At 51.5% G+C, this 18,280-nt stretch overlaps 7 protein-coding genes across 7 annotated transcripts; 2 read left to right on the forward strand and 5 right to left on the reverse strand.

Moving 5' to 3' along the window:
• Positions 1-539: 539 nt before the first annotated feature.
• Positions 540-2,308, reverse strand: STEHIDRAFT_98946 (cyclin-like protein). The gene is made up of 5 exons (XM_007305400.1): positions 2,217-2,308; positions 2,054-2,163; positions 1,712-1,921; positions 1,390-1,648; positions 540-1,337 (listed from the first exon to the last, which is right to left on the reverse strand). The coding sequence occupies exons 1-5, from the start codon at positions 2,246-2,248 to the stop codon at positions 668-670; spliced, it is 1,281 nt and encodes a 426-aa protein (XP_007305462.1). The 5' UTR covers positions 2,249-2,308; the 3' UTR covers positions 540-667.
• Positions 2,309-2,508: 200 nt separating this feature from the next.
• STEHIDRAFT_158032 (uncharacterized protein) lies at positions 2,509-3,609 on the reverse strand (the record flags this gene model as incomplete). Its single annotated transcript, XM_007305401.1, has 2 exons — positions 2,509-2,991; positions 3,076-3,609. 2 exons carry the CDS (start codon positions 3,607-3,609, stop codon positions 2,509-2,511), a joined length of 1,017 nt encoding a protein of 338 aa, XP_007305463.1.
• A 757-nt stretch (positions 3,610-4,366) lies between these two features.
• Positions 4,367-5,955, reverse strand: STEHIDRAFT_158033 (actin 2; the record flags this gene model as incomplete). The annotated part of the gene is made up of 9 exons (XM_007305402.1): positions 4,367-4,377; positions 4,435-4,718; positions 4,779-4,850; positions 4,904-5,500; positions 5,565-5,633; positions 5,694-5,721; positions 5,777-5,782; positions 5,838-5,874; positions 5,932-5,955. The coding sequence occupies 9 exons, from the start codon at positions 5,953-5,955 to the stop codon at positions 4,367-4,369; spliced, it is 1,128 nt and encodes a 375-aa protein (XP_007305464.1).
• A 301-nt stretch (positions 5,956-6,256) lies between these two features.
• STEHIDRAFT_147835 (uncharacterized protein) lies at positions 6,257-7,127 on the reverse strand. The gene is made up of 4 exons (XM_007305403.1): positions 6,903-7,127; positions 6,828-6,850; positions 6,710-6,744; positions 6,257-6,619 (listed from the first exon to the last, which is right to left on the reverse strand). The coding sequence occupies exons 1-4, from the start codon at positions 7,088-7,090 to the stop codon at positions 6,557-6,559; spliced, it is 309 nt and encodes a 102-aa protein (XP_007305465.1). The 5' UTR covers positions 7,091-7,127; the 3' UTR covers positions 6,257-6,556.
• Positions 7,128-7,675: 548 nt separating this feature from the next.
• STEHIDRAFT_169349 (uncharacterized protein) lies at positions 7,676-10,169 on the reverse strand. The gene is made up of 10 exons (XM_007305404.1): positions 10,139-10,169; positions 9,688-10,085; positions 9,478-9,604; positions 9,320-9,395; positions 9,015-9,092; positions 8,871-8,959; positions 8,550-8,807; positions 8,122-8,482; positions 7,949-8,060; positions 7,676-7,890 (listed from the first exon to the last, which is right to left on the reverse strand). The coding sequence occupies exons 1-10, from the start codon at positions 10,163-10,165 to the stop codon at positions 7,842-7,844; spliced, it is 1,575 nt and encodes a 524-aa protein (XP_007305466.1). The 5' UTR covers positions 10,166-10,169; the 3' UTR covers positions 7,676-7,841.
• Positions 10,170-11,227: 1,058 nt separating this feature from the next.
• On the forward strand, positions 11,228-12,604 carry STEHIDRAFT_158035 (uncharacterized protein; the record flags this gene model as incomplete). The annotated part of the gene is made up of 4 exons (XM_007305405.1): positions 11,228-11,293; positions 11,363-11,493; positions 11,564-11,641; positions 11,698-12,604. The coding sequence occupies 4 exons, from the start codon at positions 11,228-11,230 to the stop codon at positions 12,602-12,604; spliced, it is 1,182 nt and encodes a 393-aa protein (XP_007305467.1).
• Positions 12,605-13,467: 863 nt separating this feature from the next.
• STEHIDRAFT_59546 (glycosyltransferase family 39 protein) lies at positions 13,468-16,436 on the forward strand (the record flags this gene model as incomplete). The annotated part of the gene is made up of 8 exons (XM_007305154.1): positions 13,468-13,781; positions 14,088-14,240; positions 14,310-14,911; positions 14,971-15,066; positions 15,119-15,595; positions 15,655-15,812; positions 15,867-16,014; positions 16,081-16,436. The coding sequence occupies 8 exons, from the start codon at positions 13,468-13,470 to the stop codon at positions 16,434-16,436; spliced, it is 2,304 nt and encodes a 767-aa protein (XP_007305216.1).
• Positions 16,437-18,280: the final 1,844 nt, after the last annotated feature.

Raw genomic sequence — 18,280 nt, forward strand, 5'->3', positions numbered from 1 at the left:
CTTTAGGAAGCGCTGTAAGGCACTGAGGACGAACATTTTCGCCCGTAGCCACCAAGACTGGTTCATGAATACACAGAGGTCGTGGAAGGAAGGAAACCAAGTCGGTGCCACTCCGAATCATGTTCGTTGATTTCTTAGCCTCGGGCCAACCCGGAAGTGGCGCTCACTTACGCCACGCGCATAAGTTGAATGCTGCTGGATTCCACCACTGGCATTATGTAGACCATGTTTTCATTTTGAATTGTAGGTCACATCAATTGCGTTGAATAAAGAAGCTGGTGGAGGCTATCCCGAGGTCGAGAAGTTATACCAGGTACTTACGTTCGAAGGATACAAATACTGTACTTTTTCGACCGTAGGTTCGTGGGAATATTTGGTAAGCCGTGACCACCGCTGGGCCACGGTTCGTCTGTGTGGGCCACGCGTGATGAACCAGCAAAATTGTTCGCATTTAGGCCCGAAATTGAATTTTGGCTATTTTCGGGGCAAATTGGTCACAGTTTCTTGTTCACGAACTCAAGTATGAGCGTGACCGGCTGGCCAAATATGTTCGCCGGCGCACCCAGAGTGATGCGTGACGAACCTACGGTCGAAAAACTACAGTACAAAACAAACCCCGAAATGAATCGAAATTAATATAACGTGCGACATGGACTGATGAATTCCTTCATCCGGCTGCCTGAGTCCTCTCCAACATCTTGTTCACCGCTACCGGCCGCCCAGACGCAGGATGCGCCAAATCCGCCATCTTAGCTTCCCTCATCTTGAACAGCAGCCTGGTAAGTATCGTAGGCGTGACGATCGAACTTCCACCCTCTGTTCCCTCTCGTCCCGTGAATAGAGGTGTACCTTCGATGCTTCCATCCCCACTGCCCAACCTAGATCCAGAACGTTTCGTACCAGCGCTGGCCATCGACCCGCCCCTTGCTGAAGTAGATCCCGAACCAAAACCTGCGCCACTGCGACCTGATTCAGCTATAGCGTCATCTTTGTAGCGTTCCCAAAGTGTGTACAAAGCGATGATTTCCTGAGCGATGGTGGCAATAAGTGACATGGAGACATTCAAGCCGGCCATAAACCCGATCGCGTCTGGCTGCGATTTCTTCTGTGACGAAGTTGAGCCGGAACTATTGCGAGAGGAACGTCGCGAGGGCTGGGCAGGATCGGGCTTCACTGGAGATTGTGACTGTGACTGTGAGGGAGACCTGGAAGGCAGCGGCAGGGTTGCGCGAGTCGTGGGGTTGAGGACAAGGGTGAGGTAGATGGCGGCAATGGCGATTAGATGAGGTGGGTATAGAAGACAGATGTCAGAGCGATAAGTGTCGTTGATGATGAACCTAGTCAAGCTTGTTAGTGATATACTTTAACTCCATGAGTTGAGCACTATACCAGGCCATCTGCAGGGGTCCTTCCTGCAGCTCAAGTTTACCCTCACCGGTGCCCCAATATCGTGGACCATCGTCGATTCCGATTCCCAGTTCTCCGGCTTCTGCACTACCGGCACCATTCTCCTTCCCGCACAGAGCCATGAGGGTTCGATACGGATGAAAGATGGTGAGATCACATTCGAGGTCATCCACGAGGTAGAACTCCATCTCTGCGAGCTTAGAGTTGTCTGAAGGGAAGTGCTTGATGCCATATCCCTCCTCTAAATGGTCACACTTTGTCAGTGACGGGCGAGGGAATGCTACCTGAGAAGCGGCTGACTGACGGCTGAAAAGTTGGCGAGATTCAGACACTACGTTCTTGATGTGCACGGGAGATTCCTCCGCCTTAGCGGCGACGTAGCAGCATGCGGAGATGACAATAAAGGGATCAGTCTCGCAGTAAGAGTTCTTGATATAGAACCGGCGGAAGAATATCGTCGCAGTAGCAATAACTCTTTGTCTCAGCGAGAGACGCTTCCCAAGTTTGGATATCACTACGAGTGCAGAGGAGATACGTATTAGCTGTTGTGTTCAGACCCGTTCTATAGGGCGAAGATTTGATGGAGTGAACCATCGGAGAACGCCACTCAGGGCATGTGAGGCGCGACCCTAAAGGTATGGCTTACGGTTCGCAAAGTAGATATTCAAAAAATCGAGCAGTTCCGGGTCTTCGACATACATCAAGTCGTCGGAACGTGCTTGCCTAAGAGTGGCGCGGTCCACGACCCAGCGTTTACTGGAGGAATAAAGTCATCAGTAAATGGTGGCTACATGCCTGACTGGACGCACTATTGGGAGCTAGCCCAGTAATCAGTAGCCATTGTAGTACCGGCTATTGCTGAGAACAACAAGCCACACTGGCAATGCTCATGTTCGTGTTTGTGGTGGATGCTCGAAGCAAAGGAAGGTGGCGCCAATTTCACGTCAGCGCTCGTTGTCTGCACGGTCAGGTGACAACTTGAAGAAACGCGACGCGCCGGGGAATCGGGATGCATCAAACGCTGTCGCGTCCAATAGATGTATATAGGCATCGAGTCTGTAGTTTACACGTATATTAATGATGTAAAAACGATGCGGCATGCTATGGAACGTATTTGATAGTAGAAATCTGTCCGAGAGCCGGTACCGGAGGCATCCGTGTCCTACTGTTCGCAATTGCAAACATTGATGAGGAAATCGATCTTTGGGGTGGAGAGAAGACTTTCTCCCGTTTGGGCGTCCCTATTATCTTGAGCTTCGCCTTGTATCTCTCGCTCTCCAAATTCAACTTCTTCACCTCCTGAGCCAACCACAGCGCAAAGTCCCTGAGCTCCCGACTGCTCTTCTGCAGAGCTTCGACTTCTTCCCTAATCTGTTGGATAGTCTGCAAGGCCTCGTTCCTCTCCTCAAAGAGCTCGTTTTGGTAGGTCACGTACATTGCCCATCGAGAAAGCCGTCCCCGTACTCGTCGAAGAAATCCGGTTCGATCCAAGTAGACGAGAAACTCCTCTAGAGGCCGATTGAGTTCGAAAGGGACTTGGATATTCCGGGCAAATTGTGTAGAAGTGACTATCGATTTGAACACCTAATGGGGTCATATTTCGGAGCAAATGTGAGTCCAATGCAGAGATACGACATTTCAGACGACGAGAGTTTCTGAGGAACATACCGTGACTGCGTACTCCATCCCCTCTTCAATCTTAACAAATGCGTAGTCCCTCACGTTATAGTATGACCCTTCAGCTTCCTGTTCTGCCCAGTGCTCTTGCCAGTCCCAGCTATTGATGCTATCCCTCTCCGTCGACTCGATGTGACGCCACTCGCATGTACTCCGTATGATATAGCCCAGTTCGCTATCCCACTCTTTGAGCCTTTGGATGATTACATCACCGCCTTTGAGGCTGAGGATGTCGTGTTGCTCGAAGTATTTGCCCTCGATAAGTGAAGATTCGGCGAGATGGTTGACAAGTTCGGATATAGTATTGTGGCGAAAGTTTGGGTCATGTCCAAGATGTTCTCCGAGTGATGTATAGTCGGGCGTAAAGCTTCTGGTGATAGTAGTAGACGGTGTGTAACGGGATAGCAAAACCGGAAGCCGAGAGACTTGGCTAGTTGGGCTAGGTTGCGCCACGAGAGCTCCTAGACGTGATGGGCGAGTGGGCGGTGTATGAGGATGGTATGGATCGAAAGGTTTGGAGGACATTTTAAAATCGAGGGCCACGGCGTTGTGAGAGGATGGAGATTTAGAAGAGCAGTGAGGGACAGCTTTGATAAAACGAGTACAATGGCCCCGTCCGATGAATAGACTCATTATGAACCGGACTGCACGGTGAGTGGAAGTCTCTCCGTGTCTCACCACGACCCTGAGCCGGTGACTCGGGCACCGGGGTCAGCACCCGAGAAAGAGTTCTGAGACAATGAACAAGCCTGATACTATCCACGTCGAGAAGCGGCCAATAAGGGGTGCTCATAGGTCAACGCAACCAGCTACGGCGACGTCGCGGATTGGGTCTGCGCTGAAAATCCCCCATCGATGACACAAATGTAGTTTAGCACCCTCAAGCTACCTCTTGTAGAAGTATAGTGTGTCTTGCGTGTGTCTTTATTCCAACCGCGTCTTGTCTCGGAGAATATATAAATTTATTCAACGAGGGGTATAGAAATGACAACTGTGCAATCCGTGACTCTGCAGACTGGACGATTCAAAAAGGAGAGTAGGGATGTAGAAAGGAATAATAAGGGGAAACTAGGAGAATCTGACTCAACGATACTAATGATGTTTTCTTATTTTCTTCTTTTTATTTTATTTTGTGGATTTTGTGATCTGCCAACACACTGGACCGAACAAGCGTAATCTAGAAAACCGGCACATCAGCTCGTGCGTTTCTCTAAAGCTTGGTGACGACCCACTTTATCTTTTATTCTTTCGAGGTTCTGTATTTGGATGGCCGTTCGTATCCCTAGAAACACTCTGCGAATGGGACAACAGTCAGCACGTGTAGTGCCACGAAGCCAATATTGAACTCACTGCGATGGACAATCCCAGGTCCCATCTCATCGTACTCCTGCTTCGTGCACCACATCGTCTGGAACGTGCTCAAGCTTGCCAAAATTGATCCTCCGATCCACACCGAGTACTTGCGCTCGGGTGGCGCGATGACCTTGACCCTCATGCTGGATGGAGCGGAGTTGGTGAGCTCCTTCTGCATGCGGTCAGCAACGCCGGGGAGCATAGTGGTGCCGCCAGAGAGTACAATGTTGCCGAAGAGATCACGGCGAATGTCGAGGTCACACTTCTGGATCGAGTTGAAACTGAAAGCATACAATAAGTCAGCGGACGCCCAAAAGACAATATGACAAACACTTGCGTACGCTATATCATGGATACCGGCGGACTCGATACCGACGAAGCTGGGCTGGAAGAGCGCCTCAGGAGCACGGAACCTGCAGAGTCCATGAGCACTACGGTAGTCGTGTGATGGGCAATGCCGGCAAACCTCTCGTTCCCGATGGTGATGACTTGCCCGTCAGGCAGCTCGTAATTCGCCTCGATCTTGGAGGACTCAGCTGCGAGTTGAAGCTCCTTCTCAAAGTCAAGTGCCACATAGCACAACTTCTCCTTGACGTCCCTGACGATTTCACGCTCGGCGGTAGTGGTGAAGGAGTAGCCACGTTCCATAAGTCTGGTCACCAGATGGTCCGTGAGGTCTCTCCCGGCTAGGTCGAGCCTCTGAATAGCGTGGGGGAGAGAGAAACCTTCGTAGATAGGGACGGTGTGGGTGACACCATCACCGGAGTCGAGCACGATACCAGTAGTACGGCCGGAGGCGTAGAGGGAGAGCACGGCCTGAATCTGAACGTGAAAAGCGGGAGAGTTGAATGTCTCGAACATGATCTGGGTCATCTTCTCGCGATTGGCCTTGGGGTTCAGCGGAGCTTCGGTAAGAAGGATGGGGTGCTCTTCGGGCGCAACACGGAGCTCGTTGTAAAAAGTGTGGTGCCAGATCTTCTCCATGTCGTCCCAGTTGGTGACGATACCGTGCTCGATGGGATACTTCAACGTGAGGATACCACGCTTCGACTGAGCCTCATCACTGAAGAATAATGCGTGATGAGCATCGTCAAGAAACACGGTGCAGGCGCTGAAAGACGGCTCACCCGACGTATGAGTCCTTCTGACCCATTCCGACCATCACGCCGGTATGACGGTGCCTACCAACGATCGAGCTATATGCGCAGATGGAAGTTAGCTATAGTTTATGGAATAGACGAGTGGATGAGGCTCACGGAAAAACGGCTCGAGGAGCGTCGTCGCCTGATAACATGAACTGAGCTATCGTCGGTCATTGGAATAGGAATTAGTTCATTACCTGCGACTATGAGAGCACTATTAGTTCAATCCAAGGTCAAAGGACGGTGGGGAGCACTTACAGCCAGCCTTGCACATTCCAGAGCCATTGTCAAGAACCTACAGGCGCCATATTAACAAACCGTTCGAGTAGAGTTAGCAAGTACTTGAACTTACGATAGCGGAAATTTCGTCATCCATTTGTATCGAGAAACTTTGAATGAAGATGAGATGAGCTGTTTAAGAGTATGAGAGATGCGGATGGCAGACCTTGCATCAGAGGTGGTGCTTTTATACGGTGAGGGTGACCCATGGGTCCAACGGATTCTGCTCCGGCGTCAAGACGGCGCAGCAACTCTCCGTGACGTTCACTTGAACAAAAGTGCCTGCAAGATGGTTTCACAGCGCTCGCCAAGGAGAAATTGCATGGCCACATACAAACAAACAAACAAACGGAAACGGAAGACGGGTGGGTTCTGACATCACACTCTCGGCATTGACTCAGAGAGTAAGTTTCAACTGAGGGTCGTGCCAAGCGGTCACGGAAGTCGCAGCTAGTAGCGGATTCGGATGGCAGACTATGCATCTCCCCGGATCAAAATGGACAATAACGATCCACGAGGTTATTGAGCTGACTGGGGAAGAGTAGATCGTCTTGGTATAAGGCTATACAGTTCGCAGTCGAGGAGCCCAGCCGTTTTGAAGGCCGCAGCCGGCGGCGTCTAAAAGACCGCTACGCACCAAGAAAGAATCATGTTCTATCTTTAGAATAAGTATAGTTGTCCATGTGCTTGGCCTCCCTTCAAAAATAAAGGCGGACGCGAGCCGCTGACTCTGAGGCTTGAGCGCTGCGGCGATGTGATGCCTAGCGTATTTTTGCATTGTATGAGCAAACACTGTACGGTTTATCTGTGTATTTTGGCATCCGCCCGCAAGGTCGGAAAGAAATACATACCGAGTCACCGTCGAGCCCGTCGGGCATGCTGCCACCTGCGCGATTCCGCATCGTCAGCACTCTACTCGGTCCGAATATTCGGAATGTTGTCAGAGATGTGAGGTTTCATGTTACTAACGATGAATGTACTGTGGAAATATTCTGGGTCGAGTCATAGATATTATCCACACCAGGATCGTACAAGAGGACTTACTCGAGTTCGGAGGTTGAAAGAGAAAGGAGGCGGGCAACTAGTGCCACTAGCAAAAGTCGGTGCCACAGGGACGTTGCCCCAAGATAAAACACCGAATTCTTCCGGCTCCTTCCCGGATAGTAAACGCCACAGGCCAACGAGGTAAACCATGGTGGGTTGAGCAGGTGGCGTAGTCCCACCACATACATCTATATAGTCCGTTGTAATAGTGGACGCCACTCCCCGAGCACTTGTCGCGTGTATCCTGTAGCGCAGTTAGAATACCATCAAGCAAGGTTGGCAGCTGGCGGAGACAGTGCTCACCGATGCGTAAGCAACCCCGTCCGGAAAACGTTAGCCTTCCGTTTCAACCTGTGTCTTGCCAGAGCACGAGGGTATTTGTGGACCGTATGTAAGGTTCCTGTTGGTATATATGAGGGCAACGGGGGTGAGCCTGATGAGTATGAATATGAAGATGAGAGGAGGAGCCTGGCCCACCAACTAAATACATTTTCCGCATACAAAGTTGATACCTGGACAAAAGGACCAGATGAGGGGTTGGTGAAGGGCGTGGATATAATCGTTGAGCTGCTGAAGTGGAGAATTGAGTAAGTGGAGAAGCTTGTGGAGGAGGTCGAAGCAGCGACGTCAGCTCGAAGTTGTGCGATTCAAGGAGTGGGCAAGCTGAGATGTCCTGTTCACGTCCACGCCATGTGAAGGTTGGCGTACATCAAAGAAGGGATTTGTGTATATCTCCGTTCTTATTTTCGCGGTTAATTATTGACTGTTGTGCGTTATGGAGTGTGTTCCACAGAGTTCGATCGGCTGGCTCTGGTTCCGCACACGGCCGTTATTCAGGCCACGCAAAGCTAGAGAATCCAGGCAGAAAAAAAGTACAAATGATCCTGGTCATTCATTCACTGCGTACCATTACTCTATCGTCATGCTATTGTAACGCGTTCACATCCCCTCTCGTCTCCGTGGTGCGGCGCGCAAGATGTCATCCACCCTGTCAATCGATAAAGGTTAGCTCTTACTCGTAGGACGAGGATGGAGAGGAGGCTTACCGGATGATCATCTCTGCCGCCTCACTGGCACTAGAGACAACCTGTCGCTTGAGCTTGTAGCTCTCCGTGACACCGAGCTGCATCATCGAGCCGATCGTACCCTGCTCCATATCTGCGCAAAGTGATTAGTCAGTCACGAGATCTACCCAGAGTCAAGCAATTAAAAAGCTCACCAAGCCCCGCATCCGCCTTGCCCTCATAGTGCGCCGCTCTCAGCCTCGTAACGAGATCGCTCGAATCATACCCCGCATTATCCGCCAAGATCGTCGGGATTTGTCTCAGAGCCCTCGCAAACGCTTCGACCGCGAGAGCCTTCTTCCCCTTCACCGTCTTCGCCGCGTCCTCCACCGCAACAGACATGAGCATTTCTGCGCATCCGCCGCCGAGGACAACCCGGGTCTCTTTTACGGTCTGGGAGAGGACGGAGAGGGCATCGTGTAGGGAGCGGTCGGCTTCGTCGACCATTTGGTTGGTGGAACCGCGGAGGACGACGGTGCACGCTTCGCCGGCTGCGACGCCGGAGAACTTGATCAACTGTTTATGGCAAGTACAGAGGTCTGTCAACATGGTATATTGGTGAACATAGCGGTGGATAAAATACCTTGTCCTCGCCGATCATGATCTCCTCGATCAACTCGCACTTGCCTAGCTTTACGAGATCTGGCCTATCGAATGTACTCGCGATCTCACCGCCGGTGACCAGACTTAACCGCTCGACACCCTCGAAATCGGCGTGTTCAATGGTGAGGATGCCCTTCTCGGCGAGAAGAGATTCGGGGTAGTTGTAGATGAGCTGACGGTTGACGAAGACATTGATCCCGTGCGAAGCGATGGAGTCGACTTTGGCCTTCATTTTTTCCTGATTAAAGACAGCGGATGAGTATGCGTTGGACTCGCTTGGAGATTGAAAGGAATTGCTTACCCGTTCTGCGCGCTCGAGTTCTGCGAGTTTGCCAGTACCGTCGACTTTGACACGGGCCCCGAAGATCTTGATCTTATCGGTGTCCATGGCTATAAAATCACTCGTCATTATGGACGATGCCGAATCGTGGAGAGTATTGCGTACAAGTGTTGGCGATCAGAATTTTGGCATTCTCAAGACGCTTGGGGCAGTTGACGCCTATTGACTTATCGAGGATGAAGCCTGTAGCAGAAAGGGGGATCAAGTGAGTTTATATCTGCCAAGATAGAATGGCGATTGGAGGAGACGATGAAGAGATCGACGTGTGGCGCCTAAAAAGATGTACGACGCCACGAAGCCGTTCTATTATCGAAGGCCACTTTACCGAACGCAAAGGCATAATGCTTCATATGCAAGACATCGATCGGGGATAGAGACGAAAGCACTGAACGATATGGCGAAAAACATACCTTCATCAAGGTAGGAATCTGTCAGTTTGCCACCGACTTTTTTGATGATCTGGATATGCTCCAAATCTGTAGAACCCTGTACAGACGGACGAGATAGACGATATGAGTAATTTTGAGAAAATTATTCGACAGAGGGAGATCTGAAATGAACGACATACCTTTAGCCGCAGAACAGCATCCACAGCCAGATTTGCGAAGTAGTCTTTGTCTTGGGAGAGGACTTTTGAGGACAATGTTGTCCGTGCGATGTTCATGAGATCTTGCCTGAACGTTGCTGGGTCTGAGCTATAGCAGATATACACCAGTCAGACATGTTGCCCCAAAATGAAATACTACCATCCGGATGTCATAGTCGAGGAAAGACGTACCCGTGGTCCACGGCAGCCCCTTCCAATGCCTTCAATGCAGCCAAACTCGCAATCCGGAAACCCTCCACAATCGTCTGCGGATGGATCCTCATCCCAATCAACTTCTCCGCCTCCCTCAACAACTCTGCCGAAAGCACGCAAACACTTGTGGTTCCATCTCCGACTTCATCGTCCTGGACTTTCGAGATATTGACAAGGATCTTGGCAGCGGCATTATCAAGCTGGATGGCTTTGAGGATTGTGGCACCATCGTTTGTGACGTTGATGTCGCCTGAAGACATGGATTGGAGGATTTTGTTCATGCCTTTTGGGCCGAGGGTGGATTTGACGAGATCGCCGAGTGCGAGAGCACCGACGAAGGAAGAAAGACGCGCATTTTCGGCCTTTTCTTCGGTGGCCTAGGTCAAGAGAGATAATTAGTACGAGTCACAGATATAGGAGCGAAACGTACCTCGTCGCTGAAGATGTTCATAGACATGGTGGATGTAGGATGCTGTAAGACGCGCGACTTCAAATCGGTGAACGCGAGGATGAGCGTGACGCCAAAAGGGGAGTGACGCGTACCCATCACGCATCGTCACTCCTGTGACCGATCTTGTTTACTTGTTGTGGACGTTCGTTGTCGACCATATCCGTCCTCTTTCCTCGTTTCCATCCTTAGGATCCTCTGAAGGCATCATCTAGTGTTCTCAGCAATAGCGGCTCATATCCCTGAGCTGTACTTGATGATCAGATACGATGCATCTCCTCATCTTTATCGTAGGCTTTTCCTACTCATAGGCGGACTCGGAAACTAGACGATACGGACTGGAAAGCTATAGGATACTAGTGCTCAGACTATGAGCTGTTGACTCTCACATAAGGCTTCTACTTTTTGAATGGGTTGGTGTATCACGCTGTCTGGCTGTGCTCGAGGACTTCGCAATTGGCAATATCTGCTTTGGGACACAACAACACAATAGACGATTTGAGCGAATTTCGACCCAATTCCCCACCATTGCCACCTATCCCTAGCAAATTTGCCCTTTGGCCCAACACCTTCCAGAGATGGCTATTTCCCCCGCCATTGTATGGTCCTGCTTGGCCAACACCTTCCTGAAAAGACAAGTCTCGATGCTGTCCGCCGTTGCTTTGGCCCCCGGGGTCTCGCCCCGCTTTGTTTTCTGCCTCGTTCTCCTCCCTCCTTCCATACAAGGGAGGTGTTCTTATTTGTACACCCCAAGCCTTCGCAAACCACACCAAACAAAACCTGGGAGAGCCATTCTCGGATTGTGGGTCCACTGTGGGCGCCGTCTTCGAGCATGATGGCAACGCAGAGGCGAGGGGGTATATGCAAATGGCGAGGATGGCTATAAAAACCCTCCCTGGACGGGGGAGGAAGTGCCATCACCCGACTTGAGCTCTCACCCGCCCCAGTTCTCCCGTCCCTCCCCCGCCTCCCGAGCCATCATCCCTCCCCTTCAAACACATCCCTATCCCTCACATAGCACGTCCACCCACTTCTGCCTACCCCACATCCTTCCAAATAGCTATATATACGATGTCCTTCATCACCTTCTCCTCCTCCCCTGATTCTGCCTCTGCTTCCACTCCCTCCCCTCCCGAGGTTCGTTAGCGCCACATATTCGCGCCGCACTCTGACTGATCACGTGATCGTTCCTCCCTTCTCCCACAGCCTATCATCAAGAGCACCGCCGACCCTTCGTCGACCAGGCCTGGATATATTTGTGGGCTCTGTGGTAATGAGTTTGTGACGATCCATGATCACAATCGTCATTGGGAGGGCGTCCATTCTGGGCTGCCTAAGTACGTTTTATTCTCGCTCATCTCATCGTCTCGTGTTCGAGTCGTACTGATAGTGTTATCCTCTTCCTAGGAAGTACGCCTGCTCATATCCGGGTTGTACTCATAGGACGCGTCAACATAGCAATCTCAAGATCCACATGTACAGACAGTACGTCCTTTCTTCCTTTATTCATCTCCCTCACCCTCATCCCCTCTTCCAAATAGTCTCAGCCCCGAAGAGAAAGACAAAGTCACAGTGTACTGTCCTGAAGAAGGCTGCACCAGGACATGGATCGATCCCGCCGCAGGCTGTCGTCATTTGAAGAACGCACACGGCTACAAACCCCATCATCGTCCTGATTTCGTCTCTCGTGCGCACCCGAAGTCTTCCGTTCCCTCGTCTTCGAAGCCGAAGCCGAAGACTAAGTCCGCAGGGGTGAAGAAGCGGACGACCAAGAAAGAGGTTCAAAGCCCGACGATCAAGAAAGAAGAGTTGACGCCGAAGCAAATGCAGACGCAAACACATATGCAAACGTTCCAAGACGAGAACCAGGAGGCGATGGATGCTGCGACTTGGACGGCGCAGGCGTGTCGGGAACTCGCTCAATTCCTTTTGTCGTGTTCTCAGTCCGAGCCATCCACTCCCTCCGCCTCTTCTCCCGCCTCACCATCGTATTCGTCGTTGTCTGCGTCCGCTCTCACGCCCGAGTCTTCCCTCTACTCTACGCCGAAGCACTCGCCATCTGGCTCTTCTCCCTCTTCTGCGTCTCCTCCACTTCGCACACCGTCGCCATGGGAGAACCTTGTCCTCACCTACCCTGATGACGAAGAACTCTACATCGCCAATCAACGCGAGCTTACGCTCCATGAGCCTGTTCCTCAATACCCCCAACAACAACAATACCAGTATCAGGATGCCTCTGTGGCGCAGTGTGGCGAGCTCGACGCTGATAGCATCTTGGAATTCTTCTCTTCTGTCATCGAGTATCAGCGCTGCCTGCCCTCCCTCGATGCGAGCATGAACGCCGATACGGCCATGACCTTCGACATCGATATGGATGGGACGACCGACCCTGCGCTATTCAATGCTGGTTACGATGCGTCGAGTCCTGAGGTTATTGGGTTGTATTAGACGTTGAAACGGGAGTTGGACGTTCTTCGCGGACCCTTTTATATTATCATGTGTCTCTCGTCTCTCATCATTATCCAGACTATGCCTCCACTCATCTCTCTCTGTCTCTCCTCTGCCTTGCCTTCGTTGTGTTTCTGCCTTTCACAACTTCGTTCACCCTGCCACAATGCCCGCCTCGTTCTCTGAGATTCGAGATTCGAGCGGTGCGGGCGCCTTGTTTTATTATTCGTTTCTTATTTCAACCTTCGCTGTTGCATGTATTACTATCAAGCTCCGAGTCCCTGTTCACTCTCAGCCCCTTCACACACTACTGTACTTCCTTTCATCATTCGGCTTCACTGTACAAACTATACTCCAGACTCGCACGGGCCACGTCATTGCTGGTGCCGTTGTACCAGGAATGAAATACTACAAAGATTTGGAAAGCTCGTGTTTTGGTGTGATCAGGAAATTATGAGATGTGGATGTGGCGGATCGGGTGCTATCAAGGTGGTGTGGCACCAGCTTTACTTGGTATTCATGGGAAGCCCGCACTCCTGGAAGGATTTCAACGCGAATAACTTCCATATTTCACCGCATCCCATAGCATTTCCGTCTCTGTACGATTTTTGCCACCCATGATTTGTGCAGTGAATTTTGCGTGATTTTGTGGCTCCCCTGAACGACACGTACTGCGCGTCGTCCTAAATTAGAACTTGAGTGCGCTGGCCTTCGTCCATCTATCACCTTCAACTTCGACATCCATCATCGTCCCCGCACCCTCCCTTTCTTCCTCATAAATTCCGTTTTAATCGTCTCAAACTCGTTGTCGCTCTTTATAAATAAATTCACTACTGCTTGAGCGAACGAACGAACGGAAAACGATGTCGGCCAGCGTCCGCGCGCGCCGTCCCGCGTCTCCCCCACCCGGCACATCATACCCACCTCCTCCCTATCCATCCAACCACAACTCATCGCAACGATTCCCCACACCCCGCGAAGGGATTCTCGATGCGGACGAACGACGCGCGCAAGCTTCGTTAGGTTTCGGACCGACAAGCGCGAGGAAGGGAGGCGGACATCAATTCCCGAGTGGGGGGTTGAAGGTGACGAGTGGGGAGTGGAAGTTGTTGGCCGTTGTGCTCGCTATTGCATGTGCGGTTAGGTTGTTTAGGATTGGGTGGCCGGATAGTGTGGTGTGAGTGCGCTCTCTTGAATGCTCTGGTCTTTATATTCGTCCGTGGATGGGTGTGGGTGTGGGACCTACTTTTCAGATGCTATTCTCGTCCTTCACCATTGTGCTGGTTATGTCTCCTTTCGAGAGGGAAATTAGTCTTAACGGTTGTGCAGACTATGGCCTTTCTACATGCCGAGTCTTATCCGAACACTCAGTCTGTGTGGCGCGTAGAACACGTCAATCTCGGACGCCACACCTCTTTTATACCTGCCGTCCCTCGTAGCTCAGCCCGTTCAAATACTGACCTCAAATTATCTCTCTAAATAGATTCGATGAAGTCCACTTCGGAAAGTTTGCAGGCAAATACATCAAGACGCGCTACTTCGTAGATGTCCATCCGCCACTAGCTAAACTCCTTATTACCCTCGCTGCTTTCGTGTTTGGATTCGATGGAGATTTTGACTTCAAGGATATCGCAAAGTAAGCCGCAGCTATTCTCACCCATATTTCAAACCGTTGATCATAGTCTCGCACCTGAAATCGCCTCAGAGTTTACGAAAACACTCCGTATGTCGCAATGCGCATGGTCCCCGCCGTCCTCGGAATCGCCACCGTCCCCCTCGCCTACCTGACGCTCCGTGCCCTTGACTGTCGCGCCACGACCGCCCTGCTCGCCTCTATGCTCATCACCTTCGAAAACGGCCTAATCACCCAATCCCGACACATCCTCCTCGACTCCCCACTCATCTTCTTCACCGCACTAACCACCTTCGTCTGGACCGGCTTCTGCAATGAAGACAAGCACGAGCCGTTCACGAAACGCTGGTGGACGTGGCTCACGCTCTCTGGTCTCTCACTCGGTGCCGTCGTCAGCTGTAAATGGGTCGGGCTGTTCACTATTGCGACCATCGGTATGAGTACGCTCAGGCAGCTTTGGGTGTTGTTGGGAGATGTGAGGGTATCGCCGCGGTTGTGGTTCAGACATTTTTGGGCCAGGGCGATCTGTTTGATCTTGCTGCCGGTGTTGTTCTATATGACAATGTTCCAGATACATTTCTTGATATTGGAGAATTCGGGAGATGGGGATGGGTTTATGAGTGCGGAGTTTCAACATACGCTTGGAGGGCATCAGATGGAGGATACATATGCGGGTGAGTTTGTTCCTTTTCGTGTTTGCATGGATATGTGCTGACGCTGTTGGTTTCGGCAGATGTTGCCATTGGGTCGACTGTTAGTATTCGCCATGTGAACACCCAGGGTGGCTACCTCCACTCGCACGCACACAACTACCCCGGTGGAAGCATGCGTATGTCTTGCCTTTCTCAACCGTTTTTTTTCGCTTTTTAACGTCCCTTCAGAACAACAGATCACGCTCTACCCCCACGGCGACGAGAACAACGACTGGCGGATCCTCAACGGCACGGAACAAGGGAACCCCCTCGACGACTGGGAGTCTCTGAACCCACTACGCTTCATCACCAACGGCCAACGCCTCAAATTCCGCCACCTCACCACCGAAAAGAACCTGCACTCGCACGACTTCCGCCCGCCCGTGTCCGAGGTCGAGTTCCAGAACGAGGTCTCCGCGTACGGCATGCCTGGTTTCGTGGGCGACTCGAACGACGATTGGATCATCGAGCTCGACGGAGGGGCGAAGACGCTGAAGACGCTGAGGACGAAGTTTAGGCTGAGGCATGTGTTGACGGGGTGTTATCTGTTTTCGCATAAGGTCAAGTTGCCGCAGTGGGGCTATGAGCAGCAGGAGGTGACGTGTAATAAGAATGCGGTGAAGGCGAACTCTCTGTGGATGATCGAGACCAGCGATCATCCGTATAGTGAGTCGGTTCCTTTTACTGTGCGATCTGGAGGCTAACGATGGGGGTGTGATGAATAGTGCCGACGAATGCGAAGAAGGTGAACTATAGGCAGATGGGCTTTTTGGCCAAGTTCTGGGAGTTGCAGCAGGTGATGTGGACGACGAATGCTGGGCTTACGGAGAGGCATACGTTCGATTCTAGACCGGACTCTTGGCCTACTCTCCGTCGCGGGATTGTACGCGACCCGTTTTTCACGTTATTGGCTGCCGCTGATAGTCACATTTTGCAGAACTTCTGGGTGAAGGATCACAGGCAGGTATACCTGCTCGGAAACCCTATGGTATGGTGGCTGAGCACCGCCGCCGTGCTCGCCTACACGTCAGTGCGCGGGTTCCTCATCCTGAGGCAAAAGCGTGGCTACCGTGACTTTGAAAACAGTACGCCTTTCGAAAGACCACATCTCCTCTCGCTATAACACACTGACGTGTCTCTCGACTCAACAGCCAAAGTCGTCAAATACGACTCCCTTTGTGGCTTCCTCTTCCTCGGCTGGGCGCTGCACTACCTCCCCTTCTACCTCATGTCCCGCCAGCTCTTCTTGCACCACTACTTCCCCGCGCTCTACTTCGCCATCCTCCTCCTCTGTTCCGTCTTCGACTTCCTCACCTCGACACTGCGTCCGAGATTGCGGTTACAGATTGCGGTGTTTTTGGTCGTGCTGGCGGTCTGGAATTATTGGATTTTCAGCCCATTGGTTTATGGGGGCCAGTGGACGAAGGGGAAGTGTTTGGAGGCGAAGTGGGTGAAGACGTGGGACTTCTCGTGGTATGTTTCTTCGTTATCTCGTGCCAGACTATAGGCGGCTGACCGGGACTTTATTGCGCGTCTTGTAGCTCCGACTTCCACGATACGGTACGTGATGCCCACACCGATCAAATATGTTCCCTCAGACTGATCTCCAACTCATTTTGCACACATAGTATGCCGAATACGAAGGCACCATCGCCGCTACCCCACACGAATCCAAAGTCGCAGTCTCTCCACCCGTCCCTGTCGCCACCGTAGGCGGCGAAGCAGGCGGCCGCGGCGCCGTCGTCGTCGACATCAAAGATAACGAAGCCGCCGCCCCTGTCGTGGAAGAGACACCAATGCCTGAAGGTGCACGCCCGGAACCGGGACGCGATATATTCGCGGGAGACGAGAAAAATAATCTGGGGAACTTGAAGAGTTTGGCTGCCCAGGCTCAGGCGCAGAGGGAGCAGAAGTTGAGAGATAAGCAAGTTAGTACCGTCGGGCAGGGTGGTGGTCGGGCTCAAGGTCATGGAGATGGAGACAATGTGGAGATGGATACAGTTACGCCAAGGAATGAGGAGGAGATGTTGAAGGCGAAGATGGCGGAGAAGGAGGCGGCGAAGGTCAACCCTGATACGCCCAAGTCGGAGCCTGTCGTGGAGCCGGAGCCGAAGTTGGGACAGGTCGTGATTGAGGAGCAGTCTTTGCCCAGTGCGAGGACTGAGTCGTTGGACACTCCGCTGGCGGAAGAGAGCACTTCGACGGTGGCGGAGGCGGCATCATCGACGACAGCAACGCAGGAGCCCATAAAAGCGGACCGACCGTTGGGTGAGGAGGAGGCGGAGGCGGACGAGGTGCGTCAGGAGTTGTTCCCTGAGGCTGGGGAGCCGTGATAGATGGGATGGGTTTGAGCGAGTGGTGTGAACCAGATTTGTTGTTGAAAATTGGTGTCTGGGTGGTGGTGGTGGTTATCTCTGACTTGCATGGAAGTGAATACTATTTGTCAGTTCACAGCGGACACCCGTCTAAAGGGTTGGTTTCTATGACACAATCTTCCCTTCGTCTTACTGTACCTTTTGCTGTGCCACTTAGTACAGTATCGTACTCTACTCTGCTATTTATCTCTTGCTCAAAACCGGCGGCCTCGATATCCAGTTTCAATTGGAAAAGTCCGAGTCCTCCGAGGGAGGATGAAAAGTAAAGTAAGATGGTGTTTAACACTGTAATGTCCAGGCTTGAATAGAGATTCAAGAGTGGACGCGTGTTCTGGTGCAAGTGTGATAGCTATCACAGGTGCGATCTGCCGTGTTCTAAGAAGCCTTGCTTCTAGGTCAAAGGTCTGGTGTAGTGGCGATTCTACACAGTCAGAGGTTCTTGATATCGATAAGGGAAGCTAGTCCTGTTGAAAGGACTAGTTCAAGTACGAGTAGATAGACGAGGTAAGTCAGAGATGAATAGGTTAAAGAACTCCCCTCTACTAGGGTCGTCCTTATATAGTACATACATGCGCAGCCGCAGGAGGCTATGAATCCTATAAGTAAGTCAGACTGAGTCGTCCTCGTACTGTGCCCCAGTCCGTAGTCGCGGCGGAAACCTATACCTAATAAATATAGTACAAGCCTATGCAAGGCTATGAAGCACAGTCCAAGGCTATGAGAAGCTATGTAGTCCGTAGTCGAGAATACGAAAGGAGTCGAGACACGTCTACAGGTCCATGGAATGTTCATCAACCGGCCATATGAGTGGATGATGTGTATGTAGTTAAATAAAAAGAAACTGAGACTGCACATCCGCGTCTCCTGCGGTATCAGACATGTCGAGCAGAATAGAAGACGAAAAATATAGTCCATAACATTTACCCCCCTTCTACGTCAGTCGCGCCTCGAGACTCTTGTATGGAGAATTGAATTC

Source organism: Stereum hirsutum (genome assembly GCF_000264905.1).
Source record: "Stereum hirsutum FP-91666 SS1 unplaced genomic scaffold STEHIscaffold_9, whole genome shotgun sequence".
NCBI lineage: Eukaryota > Fungi > Basidiomycota > Agaricomycetes > Russulales > Stereaceae > Stereum > Stereum hirsutum.